At 45.6% G+C, this 23,135-nt stretch overlaps 1 protein-coding gene across 5 annotated transcripts in view; it reads left to right on the forward strand.

The window, feature by feature from the left end:
* Positions 1-23,135, forward strand: part of SH2D4A (SH2 domain containing 4A) — a 64,460-nt gene that overhangs the window by 21,804 nt on the left and 19,521 nt on the right. For all 5 annotated transcript variants that reach the window (XM_082608440.1, XM_082608442.1, XM_082608443.1 and 2 more), the window contains exons 4-5: positions 875-1,043; positions 16,569-16,649. In XM_082608440.1, the coding sequence (XP_082464566.1) occupies positions 875-1,043; positions 16,569-16,649 (250 nt within the window). The remainder of the gene's footprint in view (positions 1-874; positions 1,044-16,568; positions 16,650-23,135) is intronic.

Below are 23,135 nucleotides of genomic sequence, written 5' to 3' on the forward strand. Positions count from 1 at the left end.
AGACACACAGGCTGTGGTGTGCGCTGGGACTAAGGCCAGGCAGAGGGTTCCCCGGGCCCATCGTCCTGATCCACGGCGGTGAACCTTGAAAGGTAAGTAGTTTTCCAGCTACAGAAGGTCAGGTAGGACAATGCAGGCAGAGGGTTCATCAAGACCGCTCGATGGAGCATGTTTGGCGCTTTGGGTGATGGTGAGTCCTTTTGCCTGTTTGGGGTGCACAGCGGTGAGGGGGGCCGTGCTCTGAAGCGCCTGGAAGGCCAGGTTTAGGAGTTTGGACCTTATTCTGTGACAGTGAGGAGGTGGTGAACGAGGAAGCGACATAATCAACTGCAGAGACAGGAAGGTAGCTTGGGTGGGAGCAGTGAGGCAGGGGATGGGTCCCCTGTGCTGGGCGCCAGGGTGGCCTCTGCGAAGTGTTGGCAGCCCCGTGCGAGCGGGGAAATAGGAACAGACACGTGGGCCTCTCTTCCGTGCCGCAGTCCTGTGACTTGACAGCCGTAAGTGGGCACACAGAGAGAAAGGGACTCTTTGCTGCTGATGACACAAAGGCCGTGTGCTCTGGCTGTTTAGCTTCTGAACCAGGAGCCGGGCAGACCTGGGTTTCAGTCCTGGCTGCTGCGTGGCCTCGGATGAGTGATACCATTATTTTGAGCCTCTTACAGCAAAGCAAGGATAACAGCGTCTTCCTCGCAGGGTTCTTATGAGGATTAAGTTAATGTCTTTAAATACCTAGCAAAGGGCTCAGCCTACCATCAGCGCTCAGTAAATGATACCCGTTACTGGTTTCCACGTAATTTGAATGCAGACCTCTACTTTGGGAAAGCTGTCTTTGTTGAAGACTGTTTTTGATAATTCCACATTTGTTTCTCTTCAGAAAAACTCAGTCCAGAGAATTCACCAGCACCTTGAAACCAAAGTCACACTCCTCCGATGCGCGGGCACCAGGCGACCGGGAGCCTCGGAGCGTGTGTGAGAAGGCGGCAGAAGAGGGGGGACACGGGCGCGGCCGCGGGCCAGCTTCACCCCGAGAAGAGAAAACGCCCGTGAGTCTTTCCTGTCTGTAACTGTGCGGAATTTCATGACGGGGGAGATGAAGGTATTGGGGCCACTGAGTGTCAGGATCCTAAACTGGCTTTTCTGGGACAAATCCCTCCCAGCCTGAAGGCCCTGCTGTTATCCCTTGTTGGGAGATTCAGGGGGTTGGCTCACCTGCTTTTTTGCAAACAGTATAAGGCACCCTTTTCCACAGGAGAAGGTGTGAGGAATGAACTCTAGATATAAAACTGTGCATTTTAAGACATTCCCGGGGTTATTTTTCCTTGTTGTGTGCCTTCTCTAATGGCTCGGCAGACTCTTCCTTGAAGGGCCAGGTGGTGGACCATGGAGCTTCTGGGCCCTGTGGCCTCTGTCACAGGTGTGCACAGGCTGTGGCCACTTACTCACCAGGACGGTGGGGGCCGGGTCTGGTGCTCGGGCTGCGGTTTGCTGGGCCTGCCTGTAACACGGGCACCTCTGGGACCTAGATATGTCCCAGTGGGTCTCCCCTTCTGTTGAGGACAAAGCATCAGTGTCTCTTGGCTTCGTAGGTTCTGCCTGGGATTGTGGAACGGCTGTTGCCTCAACGCAACAGCATTCTAAACTCAGAACTAGGATGACTTCTCTTAGGTCAGGTGGTTTAAAAAGCTCCAACGTCATGTGCGGCTTGGATTAGGGTTTGGACGAATAGTGAAACTATATGGTGAAATGTTTCTTCTGCCGACAATTTAATTACCCTGAGAACTAACAGGGGCTTTGCAGCTGTGTGGCTTCCGTTAGGTCTCTGGCTCTATGACGCCGTGTGTGGTCTTTACCTCTTGGAGGCTGTTAAGTGGGAGGTACGTTGAGGAGAAGATCCCAAGATTGATTGATTTACTCACGTGATGAACAAGTCCCCGTTATGTGCTAGGCTTGAGATGACAATGCAGGCGTGAAAATAGAATCACTGCTGTCATGAATTTCATAGTTGAGGAAGCAGGGAAAGACTTCACATAAAATGTCATTTCAAACGATGGCAGTGCTCCAGGACTGGGGTATGTTTCTGTGCCTCTCTCACCCCAGGACGTGAGCATTACCGGGGCGTGCATAATGGCTTTGCAGGGGACTCAGAGCTGGAGGTGACCACAGAGGCTACCTGGGGCTAGAGGTTCCAGCAAGGGACAGTTGGGCAGGGCTGTGTGGCTGGAATGCAGAGGGAATGACAGAGTGAGGGGCTGGGCAAGGCCAGACAGGACAGGGTCTTGGGGGCGACTTATGTGTTCTGACCCTTTGTGCGAGAACAGCTGGAAATTGTCAGTGAGTTTTGAGCAAGGGGCTGACCTAAGCAGATTCATATTTTGAAAGGAACTGATCGGGCATCCCAGTGGGCAGGGGAGTGAGGTTTCCAGCACAGCCCAGGTTTCCAAGGTTGGATGCCTGGGGGTGTGGGTGTGTCATCAGCATAAACAGGAACGATCTGCTGGAGCAGTTGCTGGTTTTAAAGAAGATGAGTCTGGTTTAGAAACATCAAGGACTTGTCATGCTCCTCCAGGTGGAGACGTAAGTTGATTTTATACAAAAGAATAAAACACACACAGTTTGACTTGGCGTTCACAAAGCTTTTCCTCATGGATTCAGTTCATTTTACAACACAATGCAAATATGATTTCTTTTGTACAGATGAACAAGCTAATGGCCAAAGAGAGATTGATTTGCCCCCCATATCTCAGAAAGTCCTCATTTTTGTATATCTACTTGAACTTCCACTCCCATCATAACTTTGATGTACTTAAAACAGATTCATTGTCTTCTCCAGATCTGCTCCTTGGACAAGAACTCTAGTGAGAAACCAAGGCAGGAGCTTTGGAAGTCACCCAGTGCATGTTTCCAAATGCAATCCAGGCTTGCGCTGTAAAGATTTCTGTGTTTCGGCCATAATTTAACCATAGTATCTAGAAGGATAGTGTCATTTCTTTGAAATTGCATTGTCTACACAAGGCCTAAAGTATATTAAAAGGAAAAATCATCAAGCCATTTTTATTGATGTTAGTGATCATAATGCTTATCTGAATAACCATGGGAGGATTTAAAGAGCCATCAATTTTCCAGAATTATAAAAAGTATTCAAGGAAAATCAGCTATAGATTTACTAAAATAAATGGTCTTGTTGGACTTGTAATGAATTTCCACATGACAGATCATCACCAGAAAATGTGCCCCATATGCTCAGAAAGTTCTCCAGACCTGAATCTGAAAGCACTCCTTACTGGTCTGATCTAAAATCTCTGAAGGGCTATGAAGAAGAGATAAAAGTTAAATTCAACCCAAGTGTTGATGAGCCTTCAGCATCATGGAAGCACTTGTGTAAGAGTCAGTCACTCATAGGAGGTGGTGCTTCTTAGTTAATGCTTTAACTGGGGTATAAGCGTGGACTGGGTTTCTGCGTTTGTATGAGCCAGTGTGTTTTCAGCTCTGCTCTGATTATCTTGTGAGTGGAGGAGAACATGTAGTCAGGGACCCCTTTGGGCCTGTGTAGGACTTGGGGGCCAATCCCACAGTTATTCCTTCATTATCCTTCCTCTTTACCCACTCATATTTTGAACAAGATGAAATCAGCTTAAAAGAATGCCAAGGCCAGCTTCAAGAGGAGAAAACGGCACATCCTAAGAGCATAGCCAGGAGCCTGGGATAGTCTTTGGTGAAAAGGCAGATTTGCTTTCGTGCGGGTAACCGGGGTGATCGCGGCGAGGGGGAGGAATCTGACACGTCACGCGCACGCATCCCTGGACAGTTGCCAAATGACTTAGATGCGCCGTCTCACTCCATCCTCACAGCAGCCGTCGGAGGCGTGAAACAGGGTCTGTTCTCCGAGGGGAGGAGGCAAGAGCAGTGGCTTGTGCAGAGCCTGTGTTAGAGGAAGAGCTGGGCCATCTCGTCTGCCCCGGGGATGCTATCCTGGCTGCATCGTCACCATCACACTGCTGGCAAGAGAGGTTTTGCTTCTGTGCCCCCAAAGCAGGAGTGCTTTAGACCCAGATGTTGTTGGCTTTCAAATTAAACAGTAGACTTTTCTTCTGTAAGAAAACATGGAAAAAGAGAAAGAGGAGAGCGGAGAAACAGACGCAATGAGATCTAACTGCCTGGACCCCTGCCAGGGCGGATCCACGGCAGCGTCCCCAGAGCTCGCGCTGTGGCCCTGACGCTGCCTCGGCCAGATTCTCAGAGTTGCGTTTGCCCTGCGCGTGGCAGCACTGAGTCTGTGCGGCAGGGTTTCTCCCGTGGGCTAGTGGACAAACCTCAGAACCTTTTAGAGCCTCTGTCTTCTCACCTGTAACAACTGGGAATTAAAAATACCTGCCTTGTTTTATCTCGTGGTTTATTCTGTAAAAATTACATGAGATAATATATTCGGAAATGCTTGGAAAACTGCAAATCCCACTACAACTCCAAGGGGTTATCTTAGCCAGAAACACGCGAAGCCTTGCCTGGTCTGCGTGACAGTGTCCTACACCTGGCCTGCCCTGCGAGCACCCTGCGCGGTGAGGCCGACTGAGGTGGACCGGTCCTTCCGTGAGCTAAGGCTTGTCGGGGGCTGCATACGTGTAGTGATAGGCGTTACGGGGCCATAAGGGAGGCACCTGACTGGGTCTTGGTGTCTCAGGACTTGGGAGAAAGAAGGGACACCCCCTGGAAAGCACTGCACCCAGTGAGGCCGGACAGAGTCAAGTTCCTGGTGGGGAGGGCGGGGCTGGCCGGGAGAAGGAGGAGCTGGCCTGGGGAGGGCGGGGCTGGCCGGGAGAAGGAGGGGCTGGCCTGGGGAGGGTGGGGCTTTCCCGGGGGTGGGGCTTACCAGGGAGGGCGGGGCTGGCCGAGGGAGGCCTGGGGGCCAGCAGGGTGTCAGTGGAAAGTGAGTGAAAGCACCTTGAGCCAGTCCAGGGAGGGAGCGGCCTGACCCAGGCAGGGCTTGGCTGCGACATGGGGAAGGCGCTTTGGGAGGCTGTCTAGAGGCTGTATCATGGGGGAGGAATCAGGCTTGTCCTGTTTAGTTTTGTGTTGCTGCCGTAGCAAATTACTATGAACTTAATACCCACTTGTTATCTCATAGCCCCCAGGTCAGAAATCTGACATGGCTTGGCTGGGTCTTCCATTCTCACGAGGCAGAAATCGAGGTGTTGGCTGAGAAGGGATCTTATCTGGAACCTTCGGGAAAGAATTGTTTCCATGCTTATTCAGGTCATTGGCGAATGAGCCACCTTGAGCCTTATCAGCCTGGGGACAGTCCTGGGGCTGCCTGCCTGCCTTCCCGTGCCGCCAGTGTGGCCCCTCCCGCAGAGGCAGGTGGAGTCTCTCCTGCTTAGAATTTAGAGAGATGCTAAGATTCTAGACCTGACCTTCTGCTGCATCTCTCGGACTCCTGCTGGAGAAAGTTCTCTGCTTTTAAGGGCTTATGTGATTAGTTGAGGCCAATAGAACAATCCAGGAAAGTCTCCCTATTTTAAGGTCTGTAGCTTATAATGAATACCTGCAAACTTCCTGTGTAACATAACACAGACACAGGTTCCGGGGGATGAGGGTGTAGACATTTGGAGGCGACTCTACCTGCCACACCCTGTAGGCGGTGGACTCAGCACCACTGGCCTGCCCTCCCTTATCCAAACCCCTGGGCCAGATGTGTTTCAGATTTCAGATTTTTTCAGATTTTATAAAAGAAATGCTATGTATATACTGTATAATACATAGTGTCCCCGGCAGGGTTTGGTTACACTTTGCAATCAGTTACTGTAAACACTATAAATGATCTCATGTTAGTCCAAGTCAGATTTTCCCCTCAATATGAGTTATGTACGTTCAGAGCTTGTTGGATTTCAGAATTGTTAATAAGGGATTGTGGACTTATGGTAGGTTTTTGCTCTGTGGTAACATAATGAGAGCAAGCATGGTAAATGTAGTCAGAAGAACTGGGCTTTCATTCTCACTCTGTGTCTGAAGGATTTCCTTTTTTCTTATCTATAAAATGAGAGGCTTTTAAAAGGTATGTAGACACAAAGCATAAGACCTCTTACGCACCTACACTTGGGCAGACATCACTAATGGATCGCAGCTCTCCTTCCCCCGACCCAGGGCACGTGCGCCCTCGCGTATGTCTCCGTGCTCAGTCCCGGGAGCGAGCGCTAGAGACGAAATCTATTTGCTGAGATGACTCCTCCTAGCCTTCCAGCTGTAAATGAAGGTGATCCTAAACAACACCCATGCCTGTGTGTCCTGAAAGCGAATATTTTCTCATGTCTTTATGGCTGTTAAGGAGGGTTTCCATGCGGCTTCACTGGAAAAATCACATCACCAGGGCTGGACTTTCACATCCAAGCAGGAATTAGGGGTGTGAGGTCCAGGCCCAGCAGTACAGGGCCGAGGTTAACCAGCCCCATTTCCGCAAATAAAGTGCATACCATGTCTTCCTTAGTCAATTGGCTATAGCCTGTCCTCAGCTTTTCACCACAGCCCTCCACCCCCAGATTGGAAACTATACCTCTTGACCCACCTGGGTCTACTTAATCTTCTCACATATAAAAAATTGTAGAGACCTGTACCCTTCACTCCATGGAACCAGAACAGTAAACAGCCCAATCTTTTTATTTATTTATTTATTTATTTATTTTTGCAATACGCGGGCCTCTCACTGTTGAGGCCTCTCCCGTTGCGGAGCATGGGCTCTGGACGCGCAGGCTCAGCGGCCATGGCTCACGGGCCTAGCCACTCCGCGGTATGTGGGATCTTCCCGGACCGGGGCACGAACCCGTGTCCCCTGCATCGGCAGGCAGACTCTCAACCACTGTGCCACCAGGGAAGCCCCAGCCCTATCTTTAGGTTTGCATTTGGATTATTTTATACCAATGTAACAATGATTTATATCTTCATTGGCAGATGGCTTCATCCAAGGAGATCTTTTCTAGTGAAAGATTTGTCCCAATTCTAAGGGTAGAGAATTTCTGCTTAACCCTTAGATCCACAAGAAGCAAACCTGGGGGATTTGAGAAGAGTTATTTGATGCCTGCCTCAGGGTTTGGAAAACTTGGGGTCCAGTCTCAGCATCTTTTTACACACTGAGGATAATCTTTACAAAATGTTTCTTATATATTTATGTTCACTTAAAATTTTCATTTTAACAAATGGATAACCAAAAGTAAGACTGCCCAGTTAAGCACCAGATACCTTGAAACAGTGCAGCTGACATAGAATACCTCTAGTCTGGGAATGGAGGTTTCCATCCTTAAAAGCAGCTCTGTGACCTGCGGCCCCATCCTACCGGAATCAGTTCCCTCTATACAATAGGGATTAATTTAGCAACATTGTTTCTTTACAAAGGAAGCTGAAAAAAATTTATGAGGTTGCTTGCCTAGTATCATCTGATGGAAACAGCAGGCATTGCCCCTGAAGTCCTTCAGTTATGAGGTGCTATTCTTACCACGAGCCCGGGCTGGGTCCTTTTCATTTTTCAGAGGAGGAGGTGGAGGCAGGGGGAGGCTGGTGCAATCTGAGGAGACAGAAATGATCCCTAGATTAGAGCTGCCTGCATGGCTTCTTTTCTGGAAGCTGTTGCCCTCTACAGAATACCTGCCCTTTCCTTGTTTTGGGCAGCTGTGGTAGCACTTGGGAGGCTCAGAAATGATGTTCTGCTTCATATCTAGTGAGAGTGTTCTGGTTCTCAGTGGATCACAGCAAACAGGGTTGCTGGGAGCCTGTCCCTGAATGGGAGGTGATGGTAAATATGAGAATTTAGCTGTCACCCAGCCATGTTCTGAGACATGCAGGTTGGGAAGCAGAGGCCATTCCCAGGCAGAGACAAGTCTGATGAGAGTTAATAAGAGCCAGAGAAGAGGACAGACGAGGCACTGTGTGAGCAGGCGCCCCTCCCTGGGGGAGTCTGGGTGAGAACTAGGAGCACCCCTCTGCTGAGCAGAGATCCTTAGGGACCCTTGGCGTGGACAGCGCTCCAAAAGCAGTCAGTGTTTAACCCCTTCCCGCAGGAGAATTTGGGAGGGAAAAGAACAGGTTTGAGGGTGCTGGGTGGGATGCTAATTAAAAGATAAGCCCTTGGGCTTCCCTGGTGGCGCAGTGGTTGAGAGTCCGCCTGCCGATGCAGGGGACGCGGGTTCGTGCCCCGGTCCGGGAAGATCCCACATGCCGCGGAGCAGCTGGGCCCGTGAGCCATGGCCGCTGAGCCTGCGCGTCCGGAGCCTGTGCTCCGCAACGGGAGAGGCCACAGCAGTGAGAGGCCCGTGTACCGCCAAAAAAAAAAAAAAAAGAAAGAAAAAAGATAAGCCCTTGTGTGTCTCTGTGTCAGGTGATTTGTAGGCTGGGGACTCATTCTTCAGTAGACTGACTGTCCTTGCCCCAAAGGGGACCTTGGATAAAACTGTCTGCTCACTTTTAGATTTTTATTTCCAGAGAATTACTTGTTTTTAACAGAAATGGCCTTCGAAGTGGACCACATTGCAAACCAGGAGATTAAAAAAAAACTAGAACGCGAACATTTGGAATTCAGAGCATTCAAAAAAACCCAAAAAAGACCTTGAAGCTGGCAGATTAAAAACCCTTGAGCAAGAGTCTTCCCCACGTCATACATAGTATCTTCTTTAACCAAATGGAGCTAGAGATGAGACCTCTCACCTCTCCACCTCTACCGTGCACACACACACACACACACACACACACGCCTCCCACACTGCCCCGAGGCTCTGGCACCTGCTTTTACATCTGTCATTTCACTATAACAACTGAGAACAAAAACATGCCACTGAAATGTGCATTTTAATCGTAAAGTTGACACTGAAACTGTGGTAGTGTTCAGTTGTGTTTTTAGGTGTTACTCTAACTCGTAGCGTTATGTTCCCTTCGGTAGAGAGCAGTGAAGGAGCACCTGGATAATGATTTTCAGACACAGTGGAAGGCTTCCACTTAGGTTTTCCTTCCTCCTCACCTCCTTCATCCCTTCCAGACTGAAGCTGTTAAGCTTGCCGTCTACTCAGAAGCCAGCAGTTCTCTAAAACTGGATTTTGATGGTTTGCCTTCATAAAGGAGAGATTCAAAAGCAAGATACTGAGATCAGACCACTTGAAGAGAATGGAAAAGAATATGCTTGATTGCTGCTTTTGGACCCTTATTCATCTCGAGGTGCTTCTACATAGCAACCAAAGTTTGGGGTTCTATGTGGCACAGGCTTTCTATTGAGAGTGAAAAGCAGTATTAGAGCACAGCTCCTTAGGTGACTTAACCTAGGGGAGGAGGCGGGTGGAGAACCCTGCCCCCCACCGAGGGGTAGACGCCCTGTGCCAGGGCCTGGTGGAGCCATCGCGGGACGGCTGGCTCTTGTCTGCAGACAGACATGTCGCCAGTCCCTCAGAGGGAGTACGGGTCACACTAATAAAGAGGAAACCACTGCAAAGAGAAGGGGAAATGTATTCTTGAAATGCAAGTGGAATTTTGAGGGTTGAGTTGAATGTGAAGAAAGAAAGAGAGATAATCCCAAACCAGTAACCGTTTGTCTCTTGATGTATATTCCCTCCTAGTATACATGAAGGAAGCATTTCAGTATTATTTTTGTGAGAGATGAAAGTATTGCGTATACCAGGTAAAAACAGGCGAGGAATTAACCGTTCCCATTTTATTAATTCAAGAGAAGAGCCACAATCAGAGCGTTACACAATTACCCCAGTAGTTTTTGTGTAACTGTAATAGAATTTCATGGTAGTTTGTAGAATAAAATTTTATATAAGATAGAATCACAGAATCGTAAGCCCTTAAAAGCCTTTTAAGCTGTTGGAGTTTTAAAAGTAGTATGTTATATTAAAAGCTTCATATAAAGTGAATTACAAAAGAGAAAAACAGTTCTGGTGTTGAGAGTTGTACATTACAAAGCTGGTAACACGACTTCATTTTGTGTGATGCACGTGATGTTGGCGATGATTCATTTATCCGACTCACTGGAGTAGCATGCTGGGAAGAAAAATATGGAACCCTGTGGGGCCTTGCTGACCTTTCTGGGGCTCAGTTTCCTGGTCTGAAAAATGGAGGTTACAGTAGCTACAAATCACTGGGTTGGATGTGAGTAAAATATTATATATGTAAATACTATTTTCTATTATTATTTATTGTTAGGCTCCTATTTTATGTTACGTCAAGACTTCCCAAATCAACCATGTTTTTAAGACTCTTTGACTACTCTCCTAACAATCCTCTGTTACTATCCTTATACTTTATATTTATATATATTACAGCTATATAAATATATAAATATTTATATATTTATAATATCCTTAAACTTTACATTTAACAATTACTTTATTTCTCTCGCTGTCTTCCTTTTCTCCTTCATGGATCATATTCTCCCTGGTGAAATTGTAAGAGCGGCCTCTGAAACTCTTTCATATCTGAAACACTTTTCCCTAACAACCCTTATTAGTTCTTTTATTGCCTTTCCTGAGGATGTTACTGCCCAGTTCTGCTGTTTGCACATCGCTTGGAGGAGTCGTGGATGAGGTGCGATGCCGGCGCACAGACCTTCCTGCAGCATGACAGTTCCATGGTCTGCTCTGCTCAGAATAAGCTCAGGCACTAAAGACTAATGCATTATTTAAAGAGGTGCCATAAAGCTACACATCATACTAGAGTCCACTGTATTTTCAGGTCGGACTCTCCAGTAGTCTTTGTGCATAGATTTCGCTAGGAACAACGTTAGAGAAATGGGGAAAAGATTCCCTCAGTTCTCCGTTGTCCTAGTTCATGTTTCAGTAAAATCTCTCCACAGGGACCACACAACATATTTTCAGCAGTGAAATTGAATGTCCCGTTTTCATCCTGTTAGTCTAGTTGGCCTTAGGAAAGTATCTCCACTTTCTCTATATTATTATTCTTTGTCACTTTATCAAAGCACAGATTCATTATTCTGCCTCTCTCACTATTTTAGAAAGAAAAAAAAAACAGTGCTAAACCCCAGTATGCTCAAAAGCTTACTATTATAGTCATCACTGGGAACTTCCCTTTTCACTTAAAGTGGCTGAGAATAGAAATAGGAATCTGATTATTCCAGCGACCTGGTTAGCAAAGTGTGGGGACAGGCCATCGATTTTTGGAGAATTTGAATTAAGTCTCTCTTATTAGTATTAAAACTCGACTGAATATCTTTTTTTTTGCGGTACGCGGGCCTCTCACTGCTGTGGCCTCTCCCATTGCGGAGCACAGGCTCCGGACACACAGGCTCAGCGGCCATGGCTCACGGGCCCAGCCGCTCCGCGGCATGTGGGATCCTCCCGGACCGGGGCACGAACCCGTGTCCCCTGCATCGGCAGGCAGACTCTCAACCACTGCACCGCCAGGGAAGCCCTAGACTGAATATCTTTTAATGATTGAGAACGTGTTCATGAATATATAGTGTGTTCATTCATTCACCAAATACTTATTGAGGCCCTACTAAGCGCCCAGTCACTGTTCTCTTTGCTGAGGCTCCAAGCATCGTGAATTAATTAAGCTGACGTGATCTTTGCCCTCACAGAGGTTACTATTCTGACCATCAGTCTGTTAAGGAATACCACGGATTTAAGAGGTGTAAGATCAGGATGAGCCAATACTTAACCTAGCGGTTTGCTTTCAAATGTAAACTCTTGATTTTAGCCCCTTAATTCAGCTGTCCCCAGCCTTTTTGGCACCAGGGACCGGTTTCATGGAAGACAGTTTTCCACGGATGGGGGGTGGATGGGGGATGATTCAGGCGGGAATGCGGGTGATGGGGAGCGGCGGGGAGCGGCAGATGCAGCTTCGCTCGCTCGCCCGCTGCTTACCTCCTGCTGTGCGGCCCGATTCCTAACAGGCCAGGGACCGTTAGCGGTCTGCAGCCTGTGGTTTGGGGACCCCTGCCTTAATCCATCATTTTCTTCTTCACCATTAAAATATAAGCACTAAAAATGTTCTGTTCACTGGAGCTTTCTTGTTTATTCCAAAGGCTCTTGACGTTTGTTTGATCATATAGTCCTACTTTTAAACAGAGTGAATATTAGGTTAGAAGCCAGAATGAACCATTTTTCAAACCAGTTTAAAAAGTGAATATAATTAGAATAATTCTCACATGACACATAGTCTCTGGAGGAAATACAATTTGTAACCATATAATATTGATGTTTCTGGCAGCGTCTTTTGTTTACCCATTGCTTATATAGATGTGAATGGCCATACTTGTAAGTTTAATGGTAATTTATATATACTTATAAAATCCTTTGGTCATTGTGGAGGGGCTCCACTCCCAGGTCTCCTTGGTCCACATTGATTGGAGAGGGCCATTCTGACTTGGTGTCTGCAGGAAGGCCACTAGCTTGTGATGTCATTGGCTTCCAAGTTTTCTCTCTCTTTTTTTGGAGCTTTTGCATAAATATTCCATGGCAGTTTTCATTTTTAAATAAAACAAATATGAAGAAGATACGATAGCTTTAACTCTGCCCATAGGGCTTCAGCAGCTGCAGAAGTCTCTGTAATGCAGCAGGTGGGAGGGGACTGCCGTGGCTTCTGTGCACGAGAGCAGACAGATGTTGTCTCCGGGACACCCCACAGAAGGAGCAGGGAGAGGGTTTCAGACCCTGCTTTCCTACCTATGAACAGGTCGCCTTACCTTTTTGGTAAAGGGATAATACCTGCTTTGATACCCTTATGGTGTTGATATGAAGGTCAAATGATGCATGGACTTGAAAGTTCTTTGTAAGAAAAAATTATGCAGGGAGGTGGGTAGTTTTCCAACCTTCCTTGTGTTGCAAATTGGAATAGCTCAGGAGTCTATTCCCTGGAACCCAGCGTCGTATGGAAGCTTCAGAGAGGGCCCGGCACCCTCTTCAGGACGCCTCTTCATCCTTGAGCTGGGGATGCTCAGAGTGCTATTCCTGAGGCTGTCTCCTTCTGGTATTGACATTGTGAATCATCACTTTTGAGCCATGGATCTGGCTGTTTTTTAGTAAAGGAGATCTGGCTCACACTGCTTTCAGTCTATTCCATTGTACATGGTGTGCTTTGTGGATTTGTAACCATGTAGGTGTATCTGAATGAACTGCTCTACGCAAGTCTTGATTAACTTCTTATTATATTAACATTTTGGAATAAGAGCGAAACTGCGCTCACCCTTATAAAAAATGAGAATTTTTAATAAATGTGGTTCTTAGTACATGTGAACAGTTTTAGAGTTGACAATATGTTTTGGACACATGGAAGGATTTGAATAGAAGTACTGATCTCTGGGGTGGTTGTTAAGTTAATCAGCTGTTTATGCTAAATCTTATCTACTCAAGAACCAACTTGTGAGCTTTGATGTGCTAAAAACAAAACCTAAACCTTCAGACAAGGAAAGGTCGTCAACCCTGAGCGGCACCAGTAGGCGGTGCTGACGGCCACAGAGGTCCCTTCAGTCCCCAACACCAAGTCCTGAAAATTGTCTTGTTCCTGCATCTGTGCTTAGATTTGAGCTCTTTTAAAAATATTGATGGCCCTGTAATATCTGACAAGTGAAGAAGCAGTGAGCATGTTGAAAGTGCTAGTGAGAAAGGGCACATGATGATGATGGAAAAAATCCAGATTGTAATTTCTTAAAAAGCAAGTGGTGAGAAAACCCTTCTGTGTGTATACATGAGATCGATAGTTCCATTGGAGGAATACTTCTAAGGGACAAAGAATAACTTGTACAGTGTGTTGAAGGTGTTACGTCCAAACAGAGGACAGTAATTGGCAAGTGATGGGGGAAAATGCTTGACAAAATAGACCACACTTTGAGATATATGACTTAGAAGAGCAATGTCCGAAATCTATTAGCCTGACGCTAATTCAGGAAACAACTAAGGGTTTGATCAGGAGCTGATCGTGGTGGAGGTGCTGCTGATGAAACCTTGGTCCAAAGCTCTGCTAGTGGCAAAAGGCCAGGTCCCTCTGAAACACATAAGTGGAGAAGCGGGGGCTGCAGCATTGTCTACAGCACTTGAGGAGGTATCCGTGGAGTGTAGTCACCTGGCTCCTAATTTTCAGCATAGAAGAAACATGCTTTTTGCAAAATGATGCCCCACAGATCTTATATCATTGAGGGAAGGGAGAGTGAGCCTGTTTTGTTTTGGTTTGGTTTGTTTTTTTTGCGGTACGCGGGCCTCTCACTGCCGTGGCCTCTCCCATTGCGGAGCACAGGCTCCGGATGCACAGGCTCAGCGGCCATGGCTCACGGGCCCAGCCGCTCCGCGGCATGTGGGATCCTCCCGGACCAGGGCACGAACCCGTGTCCCCAGCATCGGCAGGCGGACGGACTCTCAACCACTGCACCACTAGGGAAGCCCCAGAGAGTGAGCCTGTTTTTAAAGTTCACAGTTCTTATAGTGGAAATGTATTCAGAGACCACAAGCCTGAGCCCTTCAAAGCCATCTCGGACTTTTGAACAGACAGACTTATACAAAATCTGTTGGAAGAGTTCTAATCTGTTAGTCAGTAGAGGACCTGGTTATTGTCCTATTCTGCTTTAGATGCAGGGCAGCTACATATCCTTTTATAATATCAGAATAAGGAAAAAATGAGACAGAATATGGCAAGTAGCAATTGGGAAACCTATAGGATTCATTACTTTGCCAAGTAATAGGTATAAGAAATCTTTTGACCTGCAACTCATTTCCCTATCCTGACAATATTGATATAGTGGAAAAAGCATGAACTCTGGCACAGGCTGGCTGTGTGACCCCAGAAAGCTGCACAACTCCTCTGAGATTCAGTTCCTTCGCCTGAGAGTGGGCGTTGTGTTGCCCCTCCATCAGCGATGTTGTGGGCAGTGAAGATGATACTTACTAAGGCCCTGATGCAGAGCCTGGGCAGGACAGGCTCCAGTGACCCTCAGCTATCAGGGAAATCAGCATCGACTGTACTCCCGTGATCAGTAAATGACCTCAGCAGAGAGCTGGAGTCCAGGGCCGCCAGCGATTGCTGTGGCCAGCTTTATCAGCTAAGATAGAATAGAACAGGGCCTCCCTGGTGGCGCAGTGGTTGAGAGTCCGCCTGCCGATGCAGGGGATACGGGTTCGTGCCCCGGTCTGGGAGGATCCCATATGCCGCGGAGCAGCTGGGCCCGTGAGCCATGGCTGCTGAGCCTGTGCGTCCGGAGCCTGTGCTCCGCAACGGGAGAGGCCACAACAGTGAGAGGCCCGCGTACAGAAAAAAAAAACAAACAAACAACAAAAAAAAAGATAGAATAGAACAAACAGGCAATGGTCAAAACATCATGGAAGTTCATCTTTCTCCCTTGTAACGTGCAGGATGGGTGTTCTGGTCCAGGAAGGCCCAGGTCTACACAGCCGTTCAAGGACTCAGGCTTTGGAGGCTCTGCTGTTTTTCTAGTAGCATGACTGCTATCACCATTCCAGCCCAAAGAAGGGGGAAATGGCCTGGAGACACATGTGAAGGAGGTTTTAAGGGCCCGGGTAGAAGTGGCCAATACCAGTTATCACCTGTATTATTTTGGAGATAATTATTCACATGGGCACCTAACTGCAGGGGCAGGATTGAGGTAGCCAGGCTGGTTCGTTTCCTGGCATAGAAGTGACCCTAAAGTATCCCCTGTGCTCCACACTGAATCTTGGTACCGACCTTTGGCTGAAACTTTGCAGGCAATTTCTCATCTGTGCCAGGATCCAGGAAGGAGTCCTCAGGCACAAGGCTCATGAGTCGTTGTACAGTGGGTTGAGGGTGGCTAATATCGGCCACACAGGTCACATGGCTGCCATGCTGGCCTTGGCCCAGCCTGCACTCAGGCCAGGGACCAGGTGACGGGGGCCGGTGTAACTGACCTGGTCTTACGAGGCGCCCCGTGTGCTGTGCCAGCTCAGTCACTGAGCCAGAGGGGTTGGCAGGTGGCCCACAAGGATTGTCCCAGGGAATCCAGGCAGCAGAACTGGGAACCCCATTGGCAGGAGCTGGCTCCTAGGAAATCCGTCTAGAGCAGCAGAAGCCTAGATCCGGAACTGGGAAGTGGAGGAAGTGGGGGGACAGGGGGGATGTGAGCGGGCAGGGAGGGTGGGCAGGGATCCCAGGCACTGGGTGTTCCAGGTATGTCTCCAGCCCTAGAAGGGGAGAGAGGTGAATGCAGTTAAGTGGCCGAAACTAAGGCGTTTCTCTGGTCCAACCTAAAACACGGGATGTGATAGAGCAGGGATTAAGAGAGAGAAGGGAATTGAGATTAAGGAGGAGTGTTGATGTCTTAAAGTCATCCCAGGGACCTTGGGGCCAGCTGGGAGCAAGACATGAGCAAAGCACCAGCTCCTGGCTGCTGGGCAGTGATTCATCTCTAACCCTACTGAGTGCAGATGCTGGGGCTTCATATACCTTCCCCCTCAGTCAGGATGGGCTCAGGAGCTCACTTGCTGGTGGGAAAGGGGTGGATCCAGTTGGCGGGGGGCAGCATTTGGGAACATCGACATGAGGGAAGCATTAACAGATTATCTTCTGGAATTGCACTGCAGCTCTAAATGGCATAACAATGTGTTTCATTTAACTTTCAGTTGCCCTCCAGTTCCTCAAGAAACGTTCACCAAATGTTGGCAGATTCTATCAGTCGTATGAAGGAATATGGATTTCACCAGGTAAAAGACTTACCTTCCATCTCAGGGGCTAAGTGCAGAGCCAGTTCCGCTAATGTTTCACAAATTGTTTTATTAGCCTCATGCAGAAATGAAATTAAGCAGCAGACTGTGAACTCTATCTTTGAAAAGCTTGTGAGCACAGCTGTTCATCTTGACCTGTTTATCTGGAGTTGGAGAGTCTTGAGTATCATGGAAAGGATGTGCCGGGACGTATCTGCTCGTCAGGACGTGTCGGACTCCTCCCTGAAGATCTGACGTGAGATAGCGTCCCGGACAGAGGCAAACGCTGGGGAGACTGATTTCAGAGAGAGATAAACGAAGCATGAAACTTGGCGGAAATCGTGAATTCACATTAGGTTCCCTAGGTGTTCACTCGTTCTCGAGCCTGTCCCTTTGCTCTGAGCAGCTGCTTGGGTCACTGTGCCCACGGTGCCCGCAGGGCCTCCAGGCGCTCAGGTCTCCGGGTCCATCCGGACAGGGACCTCTCTGCTCCCTCCGTCCTACTGCTGTGTTACCATACACGCGGCTCAGGATAACTGAGGAAGAGACTGGAAACCCTGTAGGGTTTGGCCCACAGATGGTCTGAAAAGTGGAGCGAGAGATGAGGCTGTAAAATGAAGGTTCTGGGGGCCACAGGCTGGGATGGAGGCTGTCAGGAGGCGGCTGGGGCCGGTTCCCTTGGGTGGTGACCCAGGCCCGGACTCCTCTGCTGGGCCACGTGTGAGCTGGAGAGCTCGCACGTTTGAGGCGTCAGTCATGGGGAGGTCTGGAGCTGTGGGCCTGGTGTGCAGACACTGATGTAATACATGCCTCTTTATAAAACAGCAGCAATAGTCCCTAAAGGAACTCCCCAGTGACACTGCCCTGATTACGTTATGTCATTTTAAGTGAGGGCAGGTAAGGAAGAAAGGACCGAAGATCAGCTGCGTGTTCGTTCAGACAACCTATGTTGAGTTCCTCCTGCGTGCCAGGCTTTGCTGTGGGCACTAGAGACACAGTGAACGAAACAGATAAAGTCCCTGCCCTAGGAAAGCTTCTGCTCCTGATGGGGAGACAGATGATACATCTGTGTGTGAAGTCAGGTCCTAAGAGCTCTGCAGGAAAATCACGCAGGATAAGGGAGCTGAGGAACGCAGGGAAGGTGGGAGTTGGATTTTATAGAGGTGGCCAGAGAAGTTGACATTGGAGCAGACACCTGAAGAATGAGGGCGGGGTGATGGGGATGGCTGGGGAAGTGTGTTCCAGGCAGAGGGAACAGCACGTAGGAGGGCACAGAGGCAAGAGCTCTTGGACACGGTGGAGGAACGACACAGAAGCCAGTAATGAGACGGAGTGAGGGGCCGATGAGGGAGCTGGTGGGAGTGTTTGCATCAGCAGCCCGGGACGAGCGGCTTTGTGTCGGGGACCTTTGACAGCTCCGTCTGCGCATCTCTGACTCCACATCCCGGCCCCTGGGCATCTGGACCAGTGTCCAGGCTCAGCCCTGCTGCCTGTCCACTCCCTGGCCTTCATCCTGGACCTGTGTGCTTCAGCAGAACACTTCTAAAGAAGAAATGATGGTTTTCGAAACAGAGAAAGTAAAGATCAACTTGTAGAGACTTTTCTAAAAGTAAATTTTCTGGAGGAATCCTTAGAGAAACTCGGGACAAGTTCTTTTTTTTTCTTTTAAATTTCCATTGTTACTTTTTTTTTTACAACTTTATTGGAGTATAATTGCTTTACAATGGTGTGTTAGTTTCTGCTTTATAACAAAGTGAATCAGCTATACATATACATATGTTCCCATATGTCTTCCCTCTTGCGTCTCCCTCCCTCCCACCCTCCCTATCCCACCCCTCCAGGCGGTCACAAAGCACCGAGGTGATCTCCCTGTGCTATGTGGCTGCTGAATAAAAACAGCGGCCAGGGTCAGCTCTCATCTGCTATTACTCTGTGAAACATTAATTTTGTCTCCTTTCTCACTGTGCCCATACAAAATGACATTGTGGATGAAAAAGGAGTGAGACTTACTAAACACAGCTCTCTCAGACACTGGAGTATCAACTTAGCAACCAAGTACCGCCCGAATTATTATTTACTTAATATATTTCTTTAAGTAGACTCACTTTGTAAACTTCTTGCTTTTCCTAAACAACAGTGTCCTTAGCATAACAGTATGCTATGATAGCATAGTTTAATATTGTAGCTATATTTTTCTAATTATTTAAAATCATTTAAAAATATGTGTGTGGAAGACAAATAAAGCTCCCTTTGAATTTTTTCTGTTTGAGCTTAGACGTTTCTACCAGCACTTTTGATGTGTTTCAGGCTTGCCAACAGCTTCAATAAGGCAATGGCAAATTTTAAGTCATTTCAAACACCAAAAGCTCTTCTTTGGTTTTTATAATATTGACTGAAGAAGGGGGCTTAGCTCTAGGCAGGAAAAGAATGTAAGAAAAAAAGTGAAAACAGTCAAACCACAAAAGTTACGTTGCATCTGAGGTGAAGTGCATAATATGAATTATCACCATCTTCTGTGTTAGCTGTGATTTGATGGTGATTGAAACCAGTTTCACAGCATCGAGGTACGTATTTTTCTTGTGGTGAAATAATTTAACCACAAGAAAGTCTTCATCTTTCTATAGGAAAACACAAAAGAAAAAACCCATGATTTCTGTGGTGCAGAACAAAGCACGGCCAGACTTTCCTGCCCCTCAGCCTGTTCCATGACTCAGCTGACGAGGCTTTTTCTTGCCACACCAAGTCGTAAATTCATTTTTCTCATGAACACTCAGAAGGTTGTCCTCAAAGAAACAAAGGAATTTTTAAGTGCTTTGGTGTGTTAGTTTTCTCTTTGGTTAAAAACGAATTCCCTTGAGTGTGCTTGGCTACAGAACTGTACATGTCAAAATGGTTAAGATGGTAAACTTAGTGTTATGTATATTTTACCACAATTTTTAAAAACGTTAAAATGGTCATTTTATGTTATATGTATTTTACCACAGTAAATAATATTGTAAGACAACTATACTTCAATAAGATATTCCCTTTTTAAGGAAGACTCATGTTTCTTATTCATATTTTTCCTTCTCAAAAAGGATGCTTTTAAAAGATGTTTTTGTATATTTTATTTTTTCTTTTCTTTATTGAAGTACAGTTGATTTACAATATTGTGTTAGATTCAGCTGTACAACAAAGTGATTAAATTATTTTTTTCAGATTACATTCCATTATACACTATTATAAGATATTGAGTATAATTTTCTGTGCTATACAGTAAATCCTTGTTGTTTGTCTATTTTATATATAGCAGTTTATATCTGTTAATCCTATACTCCAAATTTGTTCCTCCCTCTCCCGTTTGGTAACCATAAATATGTTTTCTATGTCTGTGAGCCTGTTTCTATTTTGTATATAGATTTATTTGTATTACTTTTTAGATTCCACATATATGTGATATATAATATTTGTCTCTGTCGGACTTACTTCACTAATTATGATAATCTCTAGGTCTATCCATGTTGCTGCAAATGGCAATATTTCATTCTTTTTTATGGCTGATTAATATTCCACTGTGTATAAATATCACAGCTTCTTAAGCCAATCATCTGTTGGTGGGCACTTGTGTTGTTTCCATGTCTTGGCTATTTTAAATCATGCTGCTATGAACATTGGGGTGCATGTATCTTTTTGAATTAGAATTTTCTCCAGATATATGCCCAGGAGTGGGATTGCTGGATCATATGGTAGCTCTATTTTAAGTTTTTTAAGGAACCTCCATACTGTTCTCCATAGTAGATACACCAATTTACATTCCCATCAACAGTGTAAGAGGGTTCCCTTTTTCTCCACACCCTCTTTAGCATTTATTATTTGTGGACTTTTTGATGATGGCCATTCTGACTGGTGTGAGTTGGTAGCTTATTGTGGTTGATTTGCATTTCTCTAATAGTTAGTGAAGTTGAGCATCTCTTCATGTGCCTCTTGACCATCTGTATGCTTTCTTTAGAAAAAACATCTGTTTAGGTTTTCTGCTCCTTTTTTGATTGGGTTGTTTATTTTTTTGATATTGAGTTCTATGAGCTGTCTGTATATTTTGAATATTAACCCTTTGTTGTTTGCATCGTTTGCAAATATTTTCTCCCATTCCATAGGTTGTTTTTTCATTTTGTTGATGGTTTCCTTTACTGTGCAAAAGCTTATACATTTGGTTAGGTCCCGTTTGTTTATTTTTTGCTTTTATTTCTTTTGCCTTGCGAGACTGACCTAAGAAAACATTGGTATGGTTTATGTCAGAGAATGTTTTGCCTATGTTCTCTTCTAGGAGTTTTATTGTGTCATGTCTTATATGTAGGTCTTTAAGCCATTCTGAGTTTATTTTTGTGTATGGTTTGAGGGAGTATTCTAATTTCATTGATTTACATGTAGCTGTCCAGCTTTCCCCAACACCACTTGTTGAAGAAGGTGTCTTTTCTCCATTGTACAGTCTTGCCTCCTTTGTCATAGATTAATTGACCATAGGTGTGAGGGTTTATTTCTGGGCTCTCTATTCTGTTCCATTGATCTATGTGTCTGTTTTTGTGCCGTTACCATGCAGTTTTGATTACTGTAGCTCTGTAGTATAGTCTGAAGTCTGGGAAGATTTTTGCCTCCAGCTTTTTTCTTTTTCCTCAGGATTGCTCTGGCAATTCTGGGTCTTTTGTAGTTCCGTATAAATTTTAGCATTATTTCTTCTAGTTCTGTGAAAAATGTCCTGGGTGTTTTGATAGGGATCACATTAAATCTGTAGATTACTTTGGGTAGTATGGCCATTTTAACAATATTTATTCTTCCAATCCAAGAACATAGGATATTTTTCCATTTCTTTCAATCATTTTCAGTTTCCTTTATAAATGTTTTATAGTTCTCGGTGTATAAGTCTTTTACCTCCTTGGTTAAGTTTATTCCTAGGTTTTTGTTTTTGTTTTTGTTTTGATGTGATTTTAAAATCATGTTTAAATTTCATTGTTAGTGTAAAGAAGTGCAATGGGTTTCTGTGTATTAATCTTGTATCCTGCTATCTTGCTGAATTCATTTGTTAGTTCTAGTAGTTTTTGTGTTATGACATCAGGGTTCTCTATATTGAGTATCATGTCATCTGCAAATAGTGGCAGTTTTACCTCTTCCCTTCCAGCTTGGGTACATTTTATTTATTTTTCTTGTCTGGTGGCTGTGGCTAGGACTTCCAATACTATGTTGAATAGAAGTGGTAAGAGTGGGCATTCTTGTCTCGTTCCTTTGGGAAGTCTTTCAGTTTTTCACCATTGACTATGATGTTGACTGTGGGTTTGTTGTAAATAGCCTTCATTATGTTGAGATGTGATCCCTTTATACCCATATTGATGAGACTTTCTATCATGAAAGGATGTTGAATTTTGTCATGTGCTTTTTCGGCATCTATTGAGATAATCATGTGATTTTTGTCTTTTCTTTTGTTGATGTGGTGTATCACATTGATTGATTTGCATATGTTGGGCCATCCTTGTGACCCTGGAATGAATCCAACTTGATCATGGTATAGGATCCTTTTTATGTGTTGTTGGATTCAGTGTGCAAATATTTTGTTGAGGAGTTTTGCAGCTACATTCATCAAAGATATTGGCCTGTAAATTTCTTTTTTTGTAGTGTCTTTGGATTTGGCAGCAGGGTGATGGTGGCTTCATAGAATTAATTTGGGAGTGTTCCCTCTTCCTCAGTCTTTTGGAAGAGTTTGAGAAGGATCAGTATAAGTTCTTCTTTGTATGTTTGGTAGAATTCCCCAGTGAAACCATTTGGTCCTGGACTTTTGTTTGCAGTGAGTTCTTTTTTTAGCTACAGATTCTATTTCACTTCTAGTGATCGGTCTGTTCAAATTAGCTGTTTCTTCCTGACTCAGCTTTGGTGGGCTGCATGTTTCTAGAAACGTGTCCATTTCTTCTAGGTTGTCCAACTTGTTGGCATATAATTATTCATAGTATTCTCTTATGATTTTTTTATATTTCTGTGGTATCAGTTGTTATTTCTCTTCTTTCACTTCTTATTTGGTTTATTTGTGTACTCTCTCTTTTCTTCTTGGTGGACCTGGCTAGAGGTTTGTTAATTTTGTTTATCTTTTCAAAAAAACCAGCTCTTGGTTTTGTTGATCTTTTCTATTTTTTTTTGAGCTCTATTTTATTTATCTGCTCTCTGATCTTTATTATTTCCTTCTTTCTGTTGACTTTTGATTTTGTTTGTCCTTCTTTTTCTAATTCTTTTAGGTGGTAGGTTAGGTTATTTATTTGAGATTTTTCTTGTTTCTTGAGGAAGGCCTGTAGTGCTATGAACTTCCCTCTTAGAACTGCTTTTGCTGCATTCCATAGATTTTGTAAGTTGGGTTTTCATTTTCGAGCTTTCTATTCTCTTCCAGTCATCTATATGCCCGTTTTTGTGCCCATACCATGCCTAGTGCCTGCCTCACTGCAGGAAACTGCCAGAGTCCCTCACCAGTGT

This window comes from Mesoplodon mirus, assembly GCF_964341445.2.
Source record: "Mesoplodon mirus genome assembly, chromosome: 20".
Taxonomy (NCBI): Eukaryota; Metazoa; Chordata; class Mammalia; order Artiodactyla; family Ziphiidae; genus Mesoplodon; species Mesoplodon mirus.